The sequence below is a fragment of the Ranitomeya variabilis genome, chromosome 6, assembly GCF_051348905.1.
Source record: "Ranitomeya variabilis isolate aRanVar5 chromosome 6, aRanVar5.hap1, whole genome shotgun sequence".
NCBI classification, from domain to species: domain Eukaryota; kingdom Metazoa; phylum Chordata; class Amphibia; order Anura; family Dendrobatidae; genus Ranitomeya; species Ranitomeya variabilis.
Genome location: NC_135237.1, coordinates 214,972,313 through 214,986,317, shown reverse-complemented (window position 1 = coordinate 214,986,317; position 14,005 = coordinate 214,972,313). Strand labels below are relative to the sequence as shown.

Genomic DNA, 14,005 nt, shown 5'->3' with positions numbered 1-14,005 from the left:
TTTGGAAAGAAGACCCCTTTGGGAACTTATCTAGATGTGTATTGAACACCTTGAACCCACAGGCGCTTCACAGAAGTTTATAACGTTAAGCCGTCAAAATAAAAAAAAACACATCTTTCCTGCAAAATCCTTTTTTAGTTCCAAATTTTGTATTTTCACAAGGAGTTCACGGATACCCCCATATGTGGTCAAAAACTACTTTTGTGGCACAGTGCAAAGCTCAGATGGGAAGTAGCGCCATACTACAGTGCATATTTTGCTGCACTTGTTCGAGGGTGCCATGTTACATTTGCAGAACCCCTGAGGTGCCAGAACAGCAGACAAATCCCCCCCCCACCCCATAAGTGACCCAATTTTACAATCTAAACCTCTCAATTAATTCATCTAGGGGTGTAGTGATTACCACATTTTTTGGACCATAAGACGCAGCGGACTATAAGATGCACCCAGGTTTTAGAGGTGGAAAATAGGTAAAATATTTAATAACATAAATAACATACTAATGCTAATACTAATAACATGTGGTGTTATTATATATAATAGTATGTAATTATGTTGGAAGCTACGGGTAGAAGATGGTGCTGTGGGACCAGTGTGGTGTCTGTAAAGTACTATATGAAGACGCTGGAGGGTGAGTATAAGAATGGGGGCACAGGGCTTATATTTAAAGCACCACTCCAGCACGGACAAATAACACTGGATTGCTGCTTTAAGATCCCACGAGAGAACTATAGCTCCCAGCATGTCTTGCAGATCCTATGGCATGCTGGGAGCTATAGTTCACCACAGGAGTGGGAGAGTGCTTTTTTATGTGTTGTAATTACTAACCTTTTAATTCTTACTTGTACAGGCAGTGCAGGTCCCACAGCCAGCCACGCTGTGGTGAGGTATTGAAGGGCTGGAGCATCCCATGACCGCACAGAGCCCTCCCTCTTAATGCCTCACCACAGGTTGTGTAAGAGGAAGCTGCATTGTTTCTAATGCTGTGTCTGCAGGACCTGTGATGACATCATGAAGAGGGAGGACTCTGTGCTGTCATGTGATGCTCCAGTCCGCCCTCTTCATGACCTCACACAAGTCCTATACGGGAGCACTCAGCATCAGCACAGCCCTGGCTGTGCTGTCAGGTATGTGGCGATTCCTCCTGTGGCACCCTGCTCCTGCTGCCTCCTTCTCCCCCGGACTGCAGGAATCCGGCGCTGGGGAAACCATGTGGGTCTGCTATTTAAGTGAAGGAATATTCCTTTGCTGCTCCCCACCCACCTTTCAGCGCCGAACAGTGGGCGGGGAACAGCAAATGATATTTGAATGGTCCCCTCGAGGGTTTCATATATTCCTTCACTGTAAGCATCGGGACCATGTGGTTTCCCCAGCGCCGGATTCATGCAGCAGCGACATTTTACTGCCTCCTGAGAGTGCGATCCCACTCCGCCGCTGCGCCCTCCCCACATGATACATTTGGACCATAGGCATTTGGACCAATTGCACGCCACACTTTCCTCCCAAATTTGCAGGAAAAAATGCGTCTTGTGGTCCGATAAACACGGTATATTGAAAGTACAGGTGTCACCAACATTTGTACCATTGGGCAGTGAAGAAAAAATTATTTACATTTTAACCACCAAGATTGTGTGTTAGCCCCAAGTTTTTCATTTTCATACTGGGAAATGGGTAAAAATGGCATCAAAATTTGTCCCACAACTTCTGCTGAATGTAGAAATACCCCATAAGTGGCTGTACAGTACTGCTTTGCCATATGGAGAGACTCGAGAGGAACGGAGCCTTGTTTGCCTCCTGGAGTGCAAATTTTCCTAGAATATTTTACGGATTCCATATAAAGAGCCCGCAAGTGCTACAAAAACAGAATCCCCCTTTAAGTGACCCCATTTTTTTCAATTATAACCCTTTGGGAGTTTATCTACAGGTATAGTGACAATTTTGACTCCATGGGTGTCTTCCAGAAACAAGCACTAGTGGATGTTGCTGAGGGAAAATTACAAACTGCTGTTGTAGTGACCAGTACATTATGCCCAGCTCATGCTTCTGTAGACATGCACCAATAAGTTAGGCGGTCTCATCTATACAGAAATGCCAAACATATGGGTGCTAAATGTGAATTAGGCACACTGGGGCTCAGAAGGGAGAGGGCCTTTGGATTTGGAGCGGAGAATTGGCTGAATTTGTGTATGGCAAGGAACCATTTAGCTTTTCCAGAGCCATTTTGCTACCAGTAACTTAGAAGCACACTTGCATTTTTTTGTGGATTTAGTTGAAGCTTTCATTGGGAACATTTTACATAACATTTTTGATCACATTTATCCTGCACTCTACGCTGAGCACTTACATCGGGGTTTTAATCTAAATCTCCAAGTGACATGACAGATGAAACCCTCGAGGGGACCATTCACTATAATGAGGCAGCAGAGTTACTCTGGACTCCGTCTGGCCTCTGTTCAGTACTGTCCTTTTCAGAAGTGCACAAACCTGTGGCCGACGGCACTTTTATGCAATCCTAAAAAGACGGACACTACCAGATCACAGGCCAGATGGTGTCCACAGTTCCTCCAACTGCGTCATTATAGGGAATCTTCCTTCAAGGGTTCTGTCTGAATCACGTATTTCAGAGATTTACACATAAACCCCAGTGCAGGCACTCAGCGCAAAGCGCAGGATAAATGTGTGCCAAGCCTTAATCTTTGGGAGGCAGAATGAAAAAATCAACAGCATGTGAAGAATTGGTTTTATTTCTTTTTTTACGCCGTTCCTTGTGCGGTATTAGGGATTAGGCGACTGTTATTCTTCTGATCTTTGCAATTACAGCGATACGACATATATAATTGGGTTTTTATGTTTTGGCTGCTGTGACAAACTAAAAGACGCTTTGTATTGTACAAATGAGTTTTTGCATCATAATATTTTGGCATTTATAATTTTTCTATATTTCGTCTGACAGTCATGTGACTTCTTGTTTTTTTTGCAGGACGAGTTGACACTTTTATTGGTACATGACTTTTTTTGTTCGCTTTCTATTCTGATTTTCGGGAGGCTGAATGAACAAAAACCAGCAATTCAGGAATTGCGTTTTTTTTTTTTTTTTTTTAAATACCATTTAGTGTGTGGTAAAATTGGTAAGGCAGCTGTATTCTTTGGGTCAGTACGATTACAGCGATACTTAATTTATATAGGTTTTTTCTTTTCTGCTTTGGTACTTTTACACAATAAAATCTTATTTTGTAGAAAAAAAAATACCGTAATTATTTTTGCATCTCTTTATTCTGAGAGCTATAACTTTTTCTGATGATGGAGCTGTATGGCGCCTTGTTTTTTGTGGGACAAGTTTACGTTTTCAATGGAACCATTTTTATTTACATTCGTCTTTTTTTATTGCGTTTTATTGCTCTTTTTGTACGGCGATAGGATAATGAGCATTTTATTTTGCCTAGTTTTTTATTTATTTTACAGTGTTTACTGAATGGGTTAACTAGTGGGGCAGTTTTATAGAGCGGTTCGTTATGGACTCGGCGATATCAAATGTGTACTTTTATAGGTTTTTTTTAATATTTTTAATTTTTCTTTTTATTTACATAAATGTATTTATTGGAAAAATATTTTTTATTTTTTTTGTTTGGGGATTAAAAAAAAAAAAAAAAAATTTTTCTAGGATTTGTCCTAGGATGGGGCATTACTGTATACTATTAAATCACTGATCAGATGCTCTGCAATTCTTCTGCACTGTGGAGCAGCGTCTAACAGTGAAGGAGGCATCTGAGTAGGCACTGACACGCCCCTTCCTGGAAGGACTCCACGCCAATCTTGCAACGGGTGGTCTCCATGGAGAGCATCAGAACAATACGATCGCTTCGCGTTGTCCTGATGGAAGTGCGCAGGGAGCCCACTCCTTGCATGATGCTCCTCTGTCGCTGTCACTACTGACAGCAGCATCAGAGGGGTTAAATACCAAGAAATGCCAAGAGGTTCTGGGCTGACACCCCCCCAAGAAGGGTTCCTCAGCCATGCGCCCAGTTGAGCGGGAGCTCTGGGCTTGGTGCTGCTTCCCTCCGGCTAGGGCTCTCGGTGTCCATAGCCTGTAGATCGCAGCCGCATATGTCACTTCCAGGCGTGGCATAAGAACTTCCGGATGCTTTCCAGACTGGAACACGGAGTGCGCTGGACGTCTGGGGCGCTTTCCGGTGACATCAGACACGGCGGAAGCCGGTATGCAGCCCAGGGGATTCTGGAAGAGGACCTGCCGGGCGGGGAGAAGACAAGGTAGGAAATAAAACTGCCTTGATCTGTATGGGGCTGTGAGAGAGAACCTCTGGTTCAGCATGGAGGACCCTGTGAGGAGCTCTGTCCTCCCCCCTGAATCACCAATGATTGTGAGTAGCCTTATAGGCAGGGGTATTATGGCCAGGATAGCAGGGGTTAATAAATGATCCTGTGTTTGTATTAGGATGACACAATACCAGCCACCATGACACCTGTGCCCAAGAGGACTGGCAAGTCCTCTGGGAAATCCAAGAGATGCGCCATGTGTAATAGCAAGCTACCAGAGGCATGGACTAAACAGCTATGTGGAGTATGCATCCTTAACCCCTTTACCCCCAAGGGTGGGTTTGCACGTTAATGACCGGGCCAATTTTTACAATTCTGACCACTGTCCCTTTATGAGGTTATTACTCTGGAACGTTTCAACAGATCCCGGTGATTCTGACATTGTTTTCTCGTGACATATTGTGCTTCATGATAGTGGTAAAATGTATTCGATAAGATTTGCGTTACTTGAAAAAAACGGAAATTTTGCGAAAATTTTGGAAATTTCGCATTTTTCCCAACTTTGAGTTTTCATGCCTTTAAATGACAGCGAGATGTCACACAAAATACTTAATAAGTAACATTTCCCACATGTCTACTTCAGCATAATTTTGGATTTTTTTTTTTTGTTAGGGAGTTATAAGGGTTAAAATTTGACCAGCGATTTCTCATTTTTACTACACAATCTTCTTTTTTTAGGGACCACATCACATTTGAAGTCACTTTGAGGGGTCTATATGATAGAAAATATCAAAAAGTGACACCATTCTAAAAACTGCACCCCTCAAGGTGCTCAAAACCACATTCAAGAAGTTTATTAACCCTTCAGGTGCTTTGCAGAAATTTTTGGAATGTATAAAAAAAAAATGAACATTTAACTTTTTTTTTTCACAAAAAATTACTTCAGATCCAATTTATTTTATTTTACCAAGGGTAATAGGAGAAATTGGACACCAAAAGTTGTTGTACAATTTATCCTGAGTACGCCGATACCCCATATGTGGGGGTAGGTAAACCACTGTTTGGGCTATAAATATTAGACTAGATAACAGTAAGTCTGCCTTTACAATGCAAGAACATTGTCAATGATTGTGAGAAATGTTCGTTTCATAATTATCTTGGCGTGTAAACAGGCTGCTGATCACCTGATGAGTGTGCAAAACGCTTGTTCATTGGGTGAAATGATGTTTTGTTTAGCGGATAACACCTTGTTCATGGTGATGCATCGTCCTGTGTTACCAGGACTCGCACTGCCGAGATCTATGCCTGCCTGCGTGCACTGAGCGATTTAATATGGCTTGCTCAGTACACACAATTTATTTTACATTTTTTGTTTTCACTGTTAGATCAGTTCATTGGTGGTCGTATCGTGCCGCTTGTCGGTCTAGGTAACCAGACCTTAAGTGTTGAGACTCTGCTGGTGGCACAGAAAGATGTGCTTCGTTAGCAAATTAGTAGAAATACAGCAGATGTATTATCATGATTTATGACATTGTTCTTTAGCTGTATATAGTCATCTCTAAGTGCTGCAGTTGGGGTTTGTCAGCTGTCAACTGCAGCCTGCACCCGCTCATGTATAGCTCACGCTTATAGTTGGGGTTTGTCAGCTGTCAACTACAGCCTGCACCCGCTCATGTATAGCTCACGCTTATACATGTAACTGACCTTCACAGAATGTGCCGTATGCAGTAAGGCTGTGCGCACATGGGGCGTTTTTGATGCGTTTTCTCTGTACGGAAATGGGTCAAAAACGCTTTGGAATCCTTATGCAAGCTACCTAATTCAATGACAATCTTGAAGTGCTGTGCACATGATCAGTTAATTTCTTTTGAGTATTTGCAGTGCATTTTTTTTTGTGCAGCATGTCAATTCTAAGTGGGGTCATACTGTCAGATTTCAGCGTGGGCTGCTGAGACTACTGCTCCTATCGAGCTACGTCTGCTGTCTCGGATAACAGTGATGGCAGGAGCCTGCTGATGGGAGAGGTAGTTTCATCAGCCAGCGCCTGTGCGCACAGTTACATACATATTCAAATAATAAATATAAAAAAGCTAATTATACCCACCTAACACCAAATCCCCGATGCCATAGTCTCCTGCAAAAAATGTAAGATAATAAACCACCATACTGTATACTCCCCTTTCTGCCGTAGTCCATGTAATCCTGAGTGTCCCACGGCGATCTCATGTGTAGAACAGTCACATCCGGAGATGCGACTGGTCTACCCGGTTGTTGGTGATACACTGACAGGAGGTAATCATGCACGCAACTTTCTGACAGCAGCTCAGTGCTATACCGTGCGGGAGCGATTACCTCCTGTCAGTGTATCGCCAGCTGTCTTTGACAGCAGTCACATCAGTGACTGCTCTCAAAGTGATCAGGATCATCGTGGGACATTATGGATTATCTTCTCGGTGGATAGGTGAAGAATATCTGTGGTTTATTATTTTATTTTTGTAGGCGATGTTGGCGTCAGTGGATTAGGCGTTCGGTGAGTATGGTTTAATTAAGATTCGTTAAAGGAGTCTGTGTCATTATTGCAAATAAAGGACTTTATTCTGGGTATGTGTTTTTTATACAATAACACTACGGGGTTACTAATGCATAGGTGTCTTATAGATGCCTCTCCATTACTATCCTATGGGCTTGCTGTCACTTGACAATACAAAGGTGACATCAACCCCACAAATATGAACCCCACTTGCCACCACTACAGGGCATGTGTGGAAGAGTGAGGCTAAGGGCTGACACGTTTTCATTACTAAGCCTAGGGCTAGGTGTCAGTGACAGCTGCTGACACCAAGCCCTAATCTCAGTACCTGGATTCCACTGCATCAGCATGGAAAAGGTAGTGTTGAACCAAGAAACTACATCACACACCGTTTTTTTTTGTTGTTTTTTTTTTAAATACCGTATCTTTATTTAGCACAAAAAAAGCCTTCATTGCTGTACAAAAACGCTTTGAAAAATGCACCAAAAACGCGGCAAAAACTTGCTTTTTTCTTGTTATGTTTTTCCTGCCAAGAGATGCAGAAACCTTGCAGAAATTTCTACATTCAAATACTCAATGTGTGCACATAGCCTAAAGCTGTGCATAGAGTGCTGTTATCTAACCAACTGAACTGGTTGTTTTTTGTTTTTTCAGCTTTGAAATGTCATTGTGAACAGTGTGTGAAAGACAACCAGACTTGTGAGACTGATGGATTATGCATAGCGACTCTTCTAATCCAAGATGGCAAGGAAACCCATAACAGTTTGTGTGCTGCCAGGTCAGAACTCGTTCCTCCAGACAGACCGTTCATGTGTGCTTCCAACATTAATAGTGCTGTGCATAATGCTGCATCTTGCTGTAGCCAAGATTTCTGCAATACCAGAATTCTATCTCCCACAGGTAAGCAAAAGATGAGACCAATGTTTCTAAAACTTTGTATGTCAAGTAGTGATGAGCGAGTGTACTCGTTGCTCGGGTTTTCCTGAGCACGCTTGGGTGATCTCTTGAGTATTTGTGACTGCTCGGAGATATAGTTTTCCTTGCCGCAGCTGCATGATTTGCGACTGTTAGACAGCTTGATTACATGTGGGGCTTCCCTAGCAACCAGGCAACCCCCACATGTACTCAAGATGGCTAACAGTCGCAAATCATGCAGCTGCGGCAAGGAAAACTAAATCTCCGAGCAGTCACAAATACTCGGAGACCTACTCGCTCATCACTAATGTCAAGCACCCTATAGTGACAAGATCTTCTAACAAGGAAGTAATCAGCTATAAATGTTAAAAGTGAACCTGTCCGCAGGCTTGTGCTCAGTAACCTACAGGCACTGTCACTTTCGCGCTGTTAGGGTATGTGCACACGTTGCGGATTATTCGCAGATTTTGCCCTTTTTTCGGCAGTATTCCACGGCAAAAACACATAAAAAAGGCATACATTATGCATCCCATCATTTCCAATGAATTTTGCGGAAAATCAGAGCAAAAAACGCGACAAAACCGCGAGTAAAACGCTTGCGGATTTTATGCGGAAAATCTCCGGTTTTGCTCAGGAAATTTCCACATAAAATCCTGACGTGTGCACATAACCTTATACTGATTTAAAATGACACCTTGGGGTGATGAAATCCGTCTTGAGGTTGTTTAATCTTTATTTTCAGTTAATGATATGCTTGTGCTTCGGGGTGGCCTGTGTGGGGGTCTTCATGTGGTGCTCTGATTACATAATTATCTTTTTTGGCTTATGACATGTCACTGATCCCTCAGTGACCTGCCCCGTAGTTTGCATAATGAATATAATGGTGCTAGCTTTGAAAAAAAAAAAAAAGGTATTTTTCTGAACTTAAGTTTCTTTTTCTATGCCACCATTATTATTATACTCAGTATGTAAAATAGGGGGCAAGACACTGAGGGATCAGTGACCCATCATAAGCCAATACAGATGCATAGGTAAGCAGGGCACCACACAAATCGCCCCGGAGCACGAACATTTAATTAACTGAAAAGGTATCATTTTAGTCAGTAAACCTGATCTGACAGTGCCTGTAGGTTACTGTGCGCAATCCTGCTGACAGGTTCCCTTCAAAGGGACTGTAAGCGCACGACGAATGTGTTTAAGTCTATGTACACACGTTGTGGATTTAGATGCGGGTCCTCAGCGTTTTTGGAAGCTCAGAATTGCATCAAATCCGCAATGTAGTGCACAAGTAATGTTAGTAAATGGGAAATTGAGAACTATTGTGCACACAGCGGGTTTGCAGCGTTTTATTTTCTGCAGCATGTCAATTCTTTTTGCGGATCTGCAGCGTTTCTGCACCCAATGACTACCATTGTGTCAGGCCAATCTGCAGCAAAACCGCAGGTTTAAAAAAGATCTGTGGTTTTTCTGCATAGTTGCCTGCGAGAAATGCTGCAGATTGGGAGGGAAGAGTGTGTGGGCAGAGACTGTGTGTGAGCGGAGAAGATGTGTGTGTCTGTGTGTGTTCTGTGCTGTGTGTGTGGGGCTATGTGTGTGTCTGTGTGTAGGCAGGTATCGTCCGATGGGACTATATCGATCGGTAGATATATCAATAGATAGATTGGTAGATATATCGATATCTATCTATCTATCTGTGTGTGTCTAAGCAAATATTAGATATCCCTGGCAAAGTTAGATGCTAATCCATACTCCAAATAAATAGTAATACCATATAAATAGCATCAAAAATAGGACTACTCTAAAGAATTGTTCTATGCAAAGAATGAAAGAACATAAGCAACAAAAGGTGTATTTTGAAAAATAAAAATTAAATATTTTATTATTACATTAAAATAATGACACATACATTGAAAAAGTGCCATTAGTTCATGTGGATGAGCCCAAAAGAAAATAAGTGGCACCATCTAGTGGCAGGCAGGAACACTATAAATCCGTAAAAATTGTGAATAATACAAATTATAATTACAGACATGTGGTAATTATGCAGTGTCAACAAAAAATATGTTATGCCACTCATAGATTAGCTATAACATATATAAGACAATAATGATGAATCTCTGAATCTGTACTAAGCACCAAGTGTAGTGCTAAAATATATCATACATTTCTAGCATTGCCCTGCAATAATGTAGAGTCAACATAAAAGGAGACCTACCAAAATCCACATGATGGTGCCACTTCCCCTAAATGTGTTTCGGCGGCGTGCCTTCATCATTTTGGAAATGACATCACAATTATTTTTTTTTTTTGTTAAATTTATCCTTACTTGGCTTACAAAGACGTATACAAATCCTCATGAAAAAAAACACATGAAAATCTGCATCAAAAACGCAACAAAAAACGTGTGGGTTTTTGCCTGCGTTTTCTGCCAAGAGATGAAGGATTTGCACAGAAAATTCCACAGGCAAATCCACAACGTGTGCACATACCCTTAATGTCCATGTTTTTAGAACTTTTTGTGTTTTCTACTTTTAAATGGTGTTTATCATGGTATTTGATGCTGGTTTTGCACAAGAAACACCTTAAAATGCTGTATTGCTACATGTTGTTTTATCATTAACAATGCACCAATAGGTGAAAAATGCAGGTTCTTACAACACGTCCTAAACCACCGTCTTTTCGCAGTTGTTTTTAGGTGTATATTTTTCAGCCAGCTAAATACACAGAAAAAAACAGGCTCATGTTCAAATTCTATTTTTACAGCACACTTGTGGTACCTGTTCAAAATGGATGTATTGGATAACAAGTACAAATGCTAGGATTTGCTGCATTCTTAAAGGGAACCTGTCACCCCCTCAGGCGTTTGTAACAAGGTGGCTTTTTAGTTACAAACGCCAGGACATGCTGAAATAAACACTTATAAAATGTGCCCCCTCATACCCTGAAACCGTCCCGGGGGTGGGACTCTCCTTCCTAATCAGATGCAGCACAGCCGTCACTCTGGGCCAGTGGGCGCCGCCTCCTCTTGCTGCATTATTGTCCCCGGCGCCTGCACTGTAAGTACAAAGGGCAGCGCAACTGCGCATGCCCGGAAAAAAAACTTACAGCACACAGCTCCGGAGTCACGGATGTGCTGTGTCTAATTAGGAAGGAAAGTCCCGCCCCTGGGACGGTTTCAGGGTATGAGGGGGCACATTTTATAAGTGTTTATTTCAGCGTGTGCAGGCATCATAACTAAAAGAGCCACCTTGTCAGAATGCAACATTAGTGCTGCACAAGGTGGCTCTTTTAGTTACAAACGCCTGAGGGGGGTGACAGGTTCCCTTTAAGGAAAGTAGCAAATTTCACATTGGTTTCACCGTCCGCATTTGAAAGGGTCAATGCTGCATCGTAAGTGTAGTGCAAATGTATTTGTGTGGTCAAAGCAATAATATAAATAGAAAGATATACGGTATTTCTTGTGTTTCCTTACAGTTACATCATACAAGTCTTCAACCATGTTTACGCCAGTGGAGTTGGCAGCCATCATTGCTGGTCCTGTATGTTTCATCTGCATTCTACTTATGATCATCTTGTACATTTGCCATAACCGTACAGTTATCCATCATCGGGTTCCTAATGAAGAAGACCCTTCATTGGATCGTCCATTCATATCTGAGGGGACAACGCTTAAAGATTTAATATATGATATGACCACTTCAGGATCTGGCTCAGGTATATTTTCTTATTAGTGGGATAAATTATGTCTGAACAATGCATGTATTTGTGGTCAATTTTTATTTTTTTTCCGTTATGAATTCATGTGTTCTACAAGTGATAGTGGTAAAATTTGTTCGATATGACTTGCTTTTATTTGTGAAAAAAAAATTGGCAAAAATTTTTTAAATTTCTCAATTTTCAAACTCTATTTTTTATGCCTTTAAACCAGAGATATGTCACACAAAATGGTTCATAAAAAACATTTCCCACATGTCTACTTTACATCAGCACAATTTTTGAAACAGGGTTGTTAGAGATAGATAGATATATATATATATATATATATATATATATATATATATATATATATATATATATATATATATATATTAGGAAGTTACAGTGGTTAAAAGTTGACCAGCCATTTCTCATTTTTCCTGCAAAATTTACACTTTTTTTTTTAGCAACCACTTTTTTTTTGCAACCACATCACATTTGAAGTGACTTTGGTGGCCTATTTGACAGAAAATACTCACGTGACACGAATCTGCACCCCTAAAGTCCCCAAAACCTCATTCAGTAAGTTTCTTAACCCTTCAGGTGCTACACAAGAATGAATGCAAAGTGGAATGAAAAAAAAAAACTTATACATTTTCTCTGCAATCTTGCTTTAGCCCCAAATTTCTCACTTATGCAAGAGGTAACACCACAAAGTGGACCCAACAATGTGTTATCCACTTTCTTCCAAGCGTGGCGATACCCCACATGTAGTCAGAAATTTCTGTTTGGACAAATTTTAGGGGAGCTGCGGGAGCAATATTTAAATTTTGTAACAGAAATTTGGCTGAAAGATGGCGGGCACCATGTCCCATTTGCAGGGCCCCTATTGTGCCTACACCCCCCCCACACACACACACACACACACACAAAACTGACTCCATTTTGAGCATTTTGAATCCACAGGTACGACGAATTTGCTAACATTAGGTGGTCATATTGAAAAAGTTCCTTTTTTTTCCCTCACAAAATTCTATCTTTAACCCCAAATTTCTCACGTTTGCAATTGCAAGAGGGAATTCCAAAAAGTGGACCCCACAGTTTGTTACCCACTTTCTTATGTGCGCAGCGATACCCCACATGTAGTGAAAAAGTTCTGTTTGGACAAACTGCAGAGCTTGGAGCGTAAGGATCAGTATTTGATTGTTAGAACATAAGTTTGGCTCAATTTGGAATAAATTGTCATATTTGCAGAGCCTGTGTGGTTCAAGAGCAACACAAATCCCCCAGAAATGTTTTTTTTTTTTTTGTAAATTGTACCCCAATTAGAGATGATTAAGCGTGCCCGGATAAGGTGTTATCCGGGCATCATCATGTGTGAAGAAAGTATGTTCTGCGTGCTCGAATGCTATGTTCGAGTTGTTACAGCAGTTACAGCCGCAACCTATGCAATGATTGCCTGCTTGTTTGTTAGGTAATCCCTGCATGTGTTGCAGTTGTTGAGCAGCTGCAAAACATGCAACCGCGGCATCTCGAACATGGTATTTGAGCACGCCGAAGATACTTTATTAGCACACGAGTGTGCTGGGATAACCCCTAATCTGAGCACGCTCGCTCATCACTACCTCTAAAGTATTTTTCTAGTCACTAGTGAGTTAGTGAGTAGTTTGATACAACCGCTTTTTTATGCAGTTGACGCAACCAAGTTTGAAAATTTTACAATTAGCTATTTTTTCACTGTCTTTTATGAATCTCTTGTACTTTCTGAGAAACACACCTCCAAATTTTATTACACTAGTTTTCCAGTATTCAGAAATACATCCAATATGGCACCAATGTGACTACTGGACACACGGCTGTGCCTATAGTAATAGGTCTTTAGGGTAAAATTAACAGAATTCCAGGACTCGTTAAGAGTATGTGCCCACGTTGCAGAATGTTTGCAGAACTTTATCCATCAAAACTGGACTCCCTTGCCAGGAAATCTGCTTGCGTTTTTCTAGTATTTTCTTTTTTCTTTGCGTTTTTATCGCCTTTTTTTTTGCTGATGGTCTTATGAACATGTTTACATGTGGGGATTCCCTAGCAACCAGGCAAACCCCACATATACTCAGCCTGGCTAATGGCTATAAATCATTCAACTGCAACAATGAAAACTTAATCTCCGAACACTAACAAATACTCGGAGATCACCCGAGCAACGAGTATACTCGCTCTTTACTAGTGACCATGGTTAAAAAAAACAAAACAAAAAAAAAACCAGTTGTGGAATTGCACTTTTTTCCCATTATTTTATATGGTAAAACCAATGGGGTCAGTGGAAAGTACAACTTGTCCCGAATTCCTGCAAAAAACAAGCCCTCACATGGCCATATTGACAAAAAATGTAAAAAGTTATGTCTCAGGGAAGACAGAGCGCAAAAAATGGTAACGCAGTAACTGAAAACCCCAAGGTTGTAAAGGGGTTAATTTATTTATTTTTTTCCTCTTAAAAGGACCTATGCAAAAGTTCGGGCACCCTGCATGGTTAGTACCTCGTATCACCCCCTTTTGCAAGCACCACAGCTTGTAAAACGCTTTTTGTAGCCA

General features: G+C 41.2%; 1 protein-coding gene across 1 annotated transcript in view; it reads left to right on the top strand.

The window, feature by feature from the left end:
- The window catches only part of TGFBR1 (transforming growth factor beta receptor 1), a 185,423-nt gene that overhangs the window by 39,657 nt on the left and 131,761 nt on the right, over nucleotides 1-14,005 (top strand). The window contains exons 2-3 of the mRNA XM_077269426.1: nucleotides 7,460-7,705; nucleotides 11,195-11,434. Of these exons, the coding sequence (XP_077125541.1) occupies nucleotides 7,460-7,705; nucleotides 11,195-11,434 (486 nt within the window). The remainder of the gene's footprint in view (nucleotides 1-7,459; nucleotides 7,706-11,194; nucleotides 11,435-14,005) is intronic.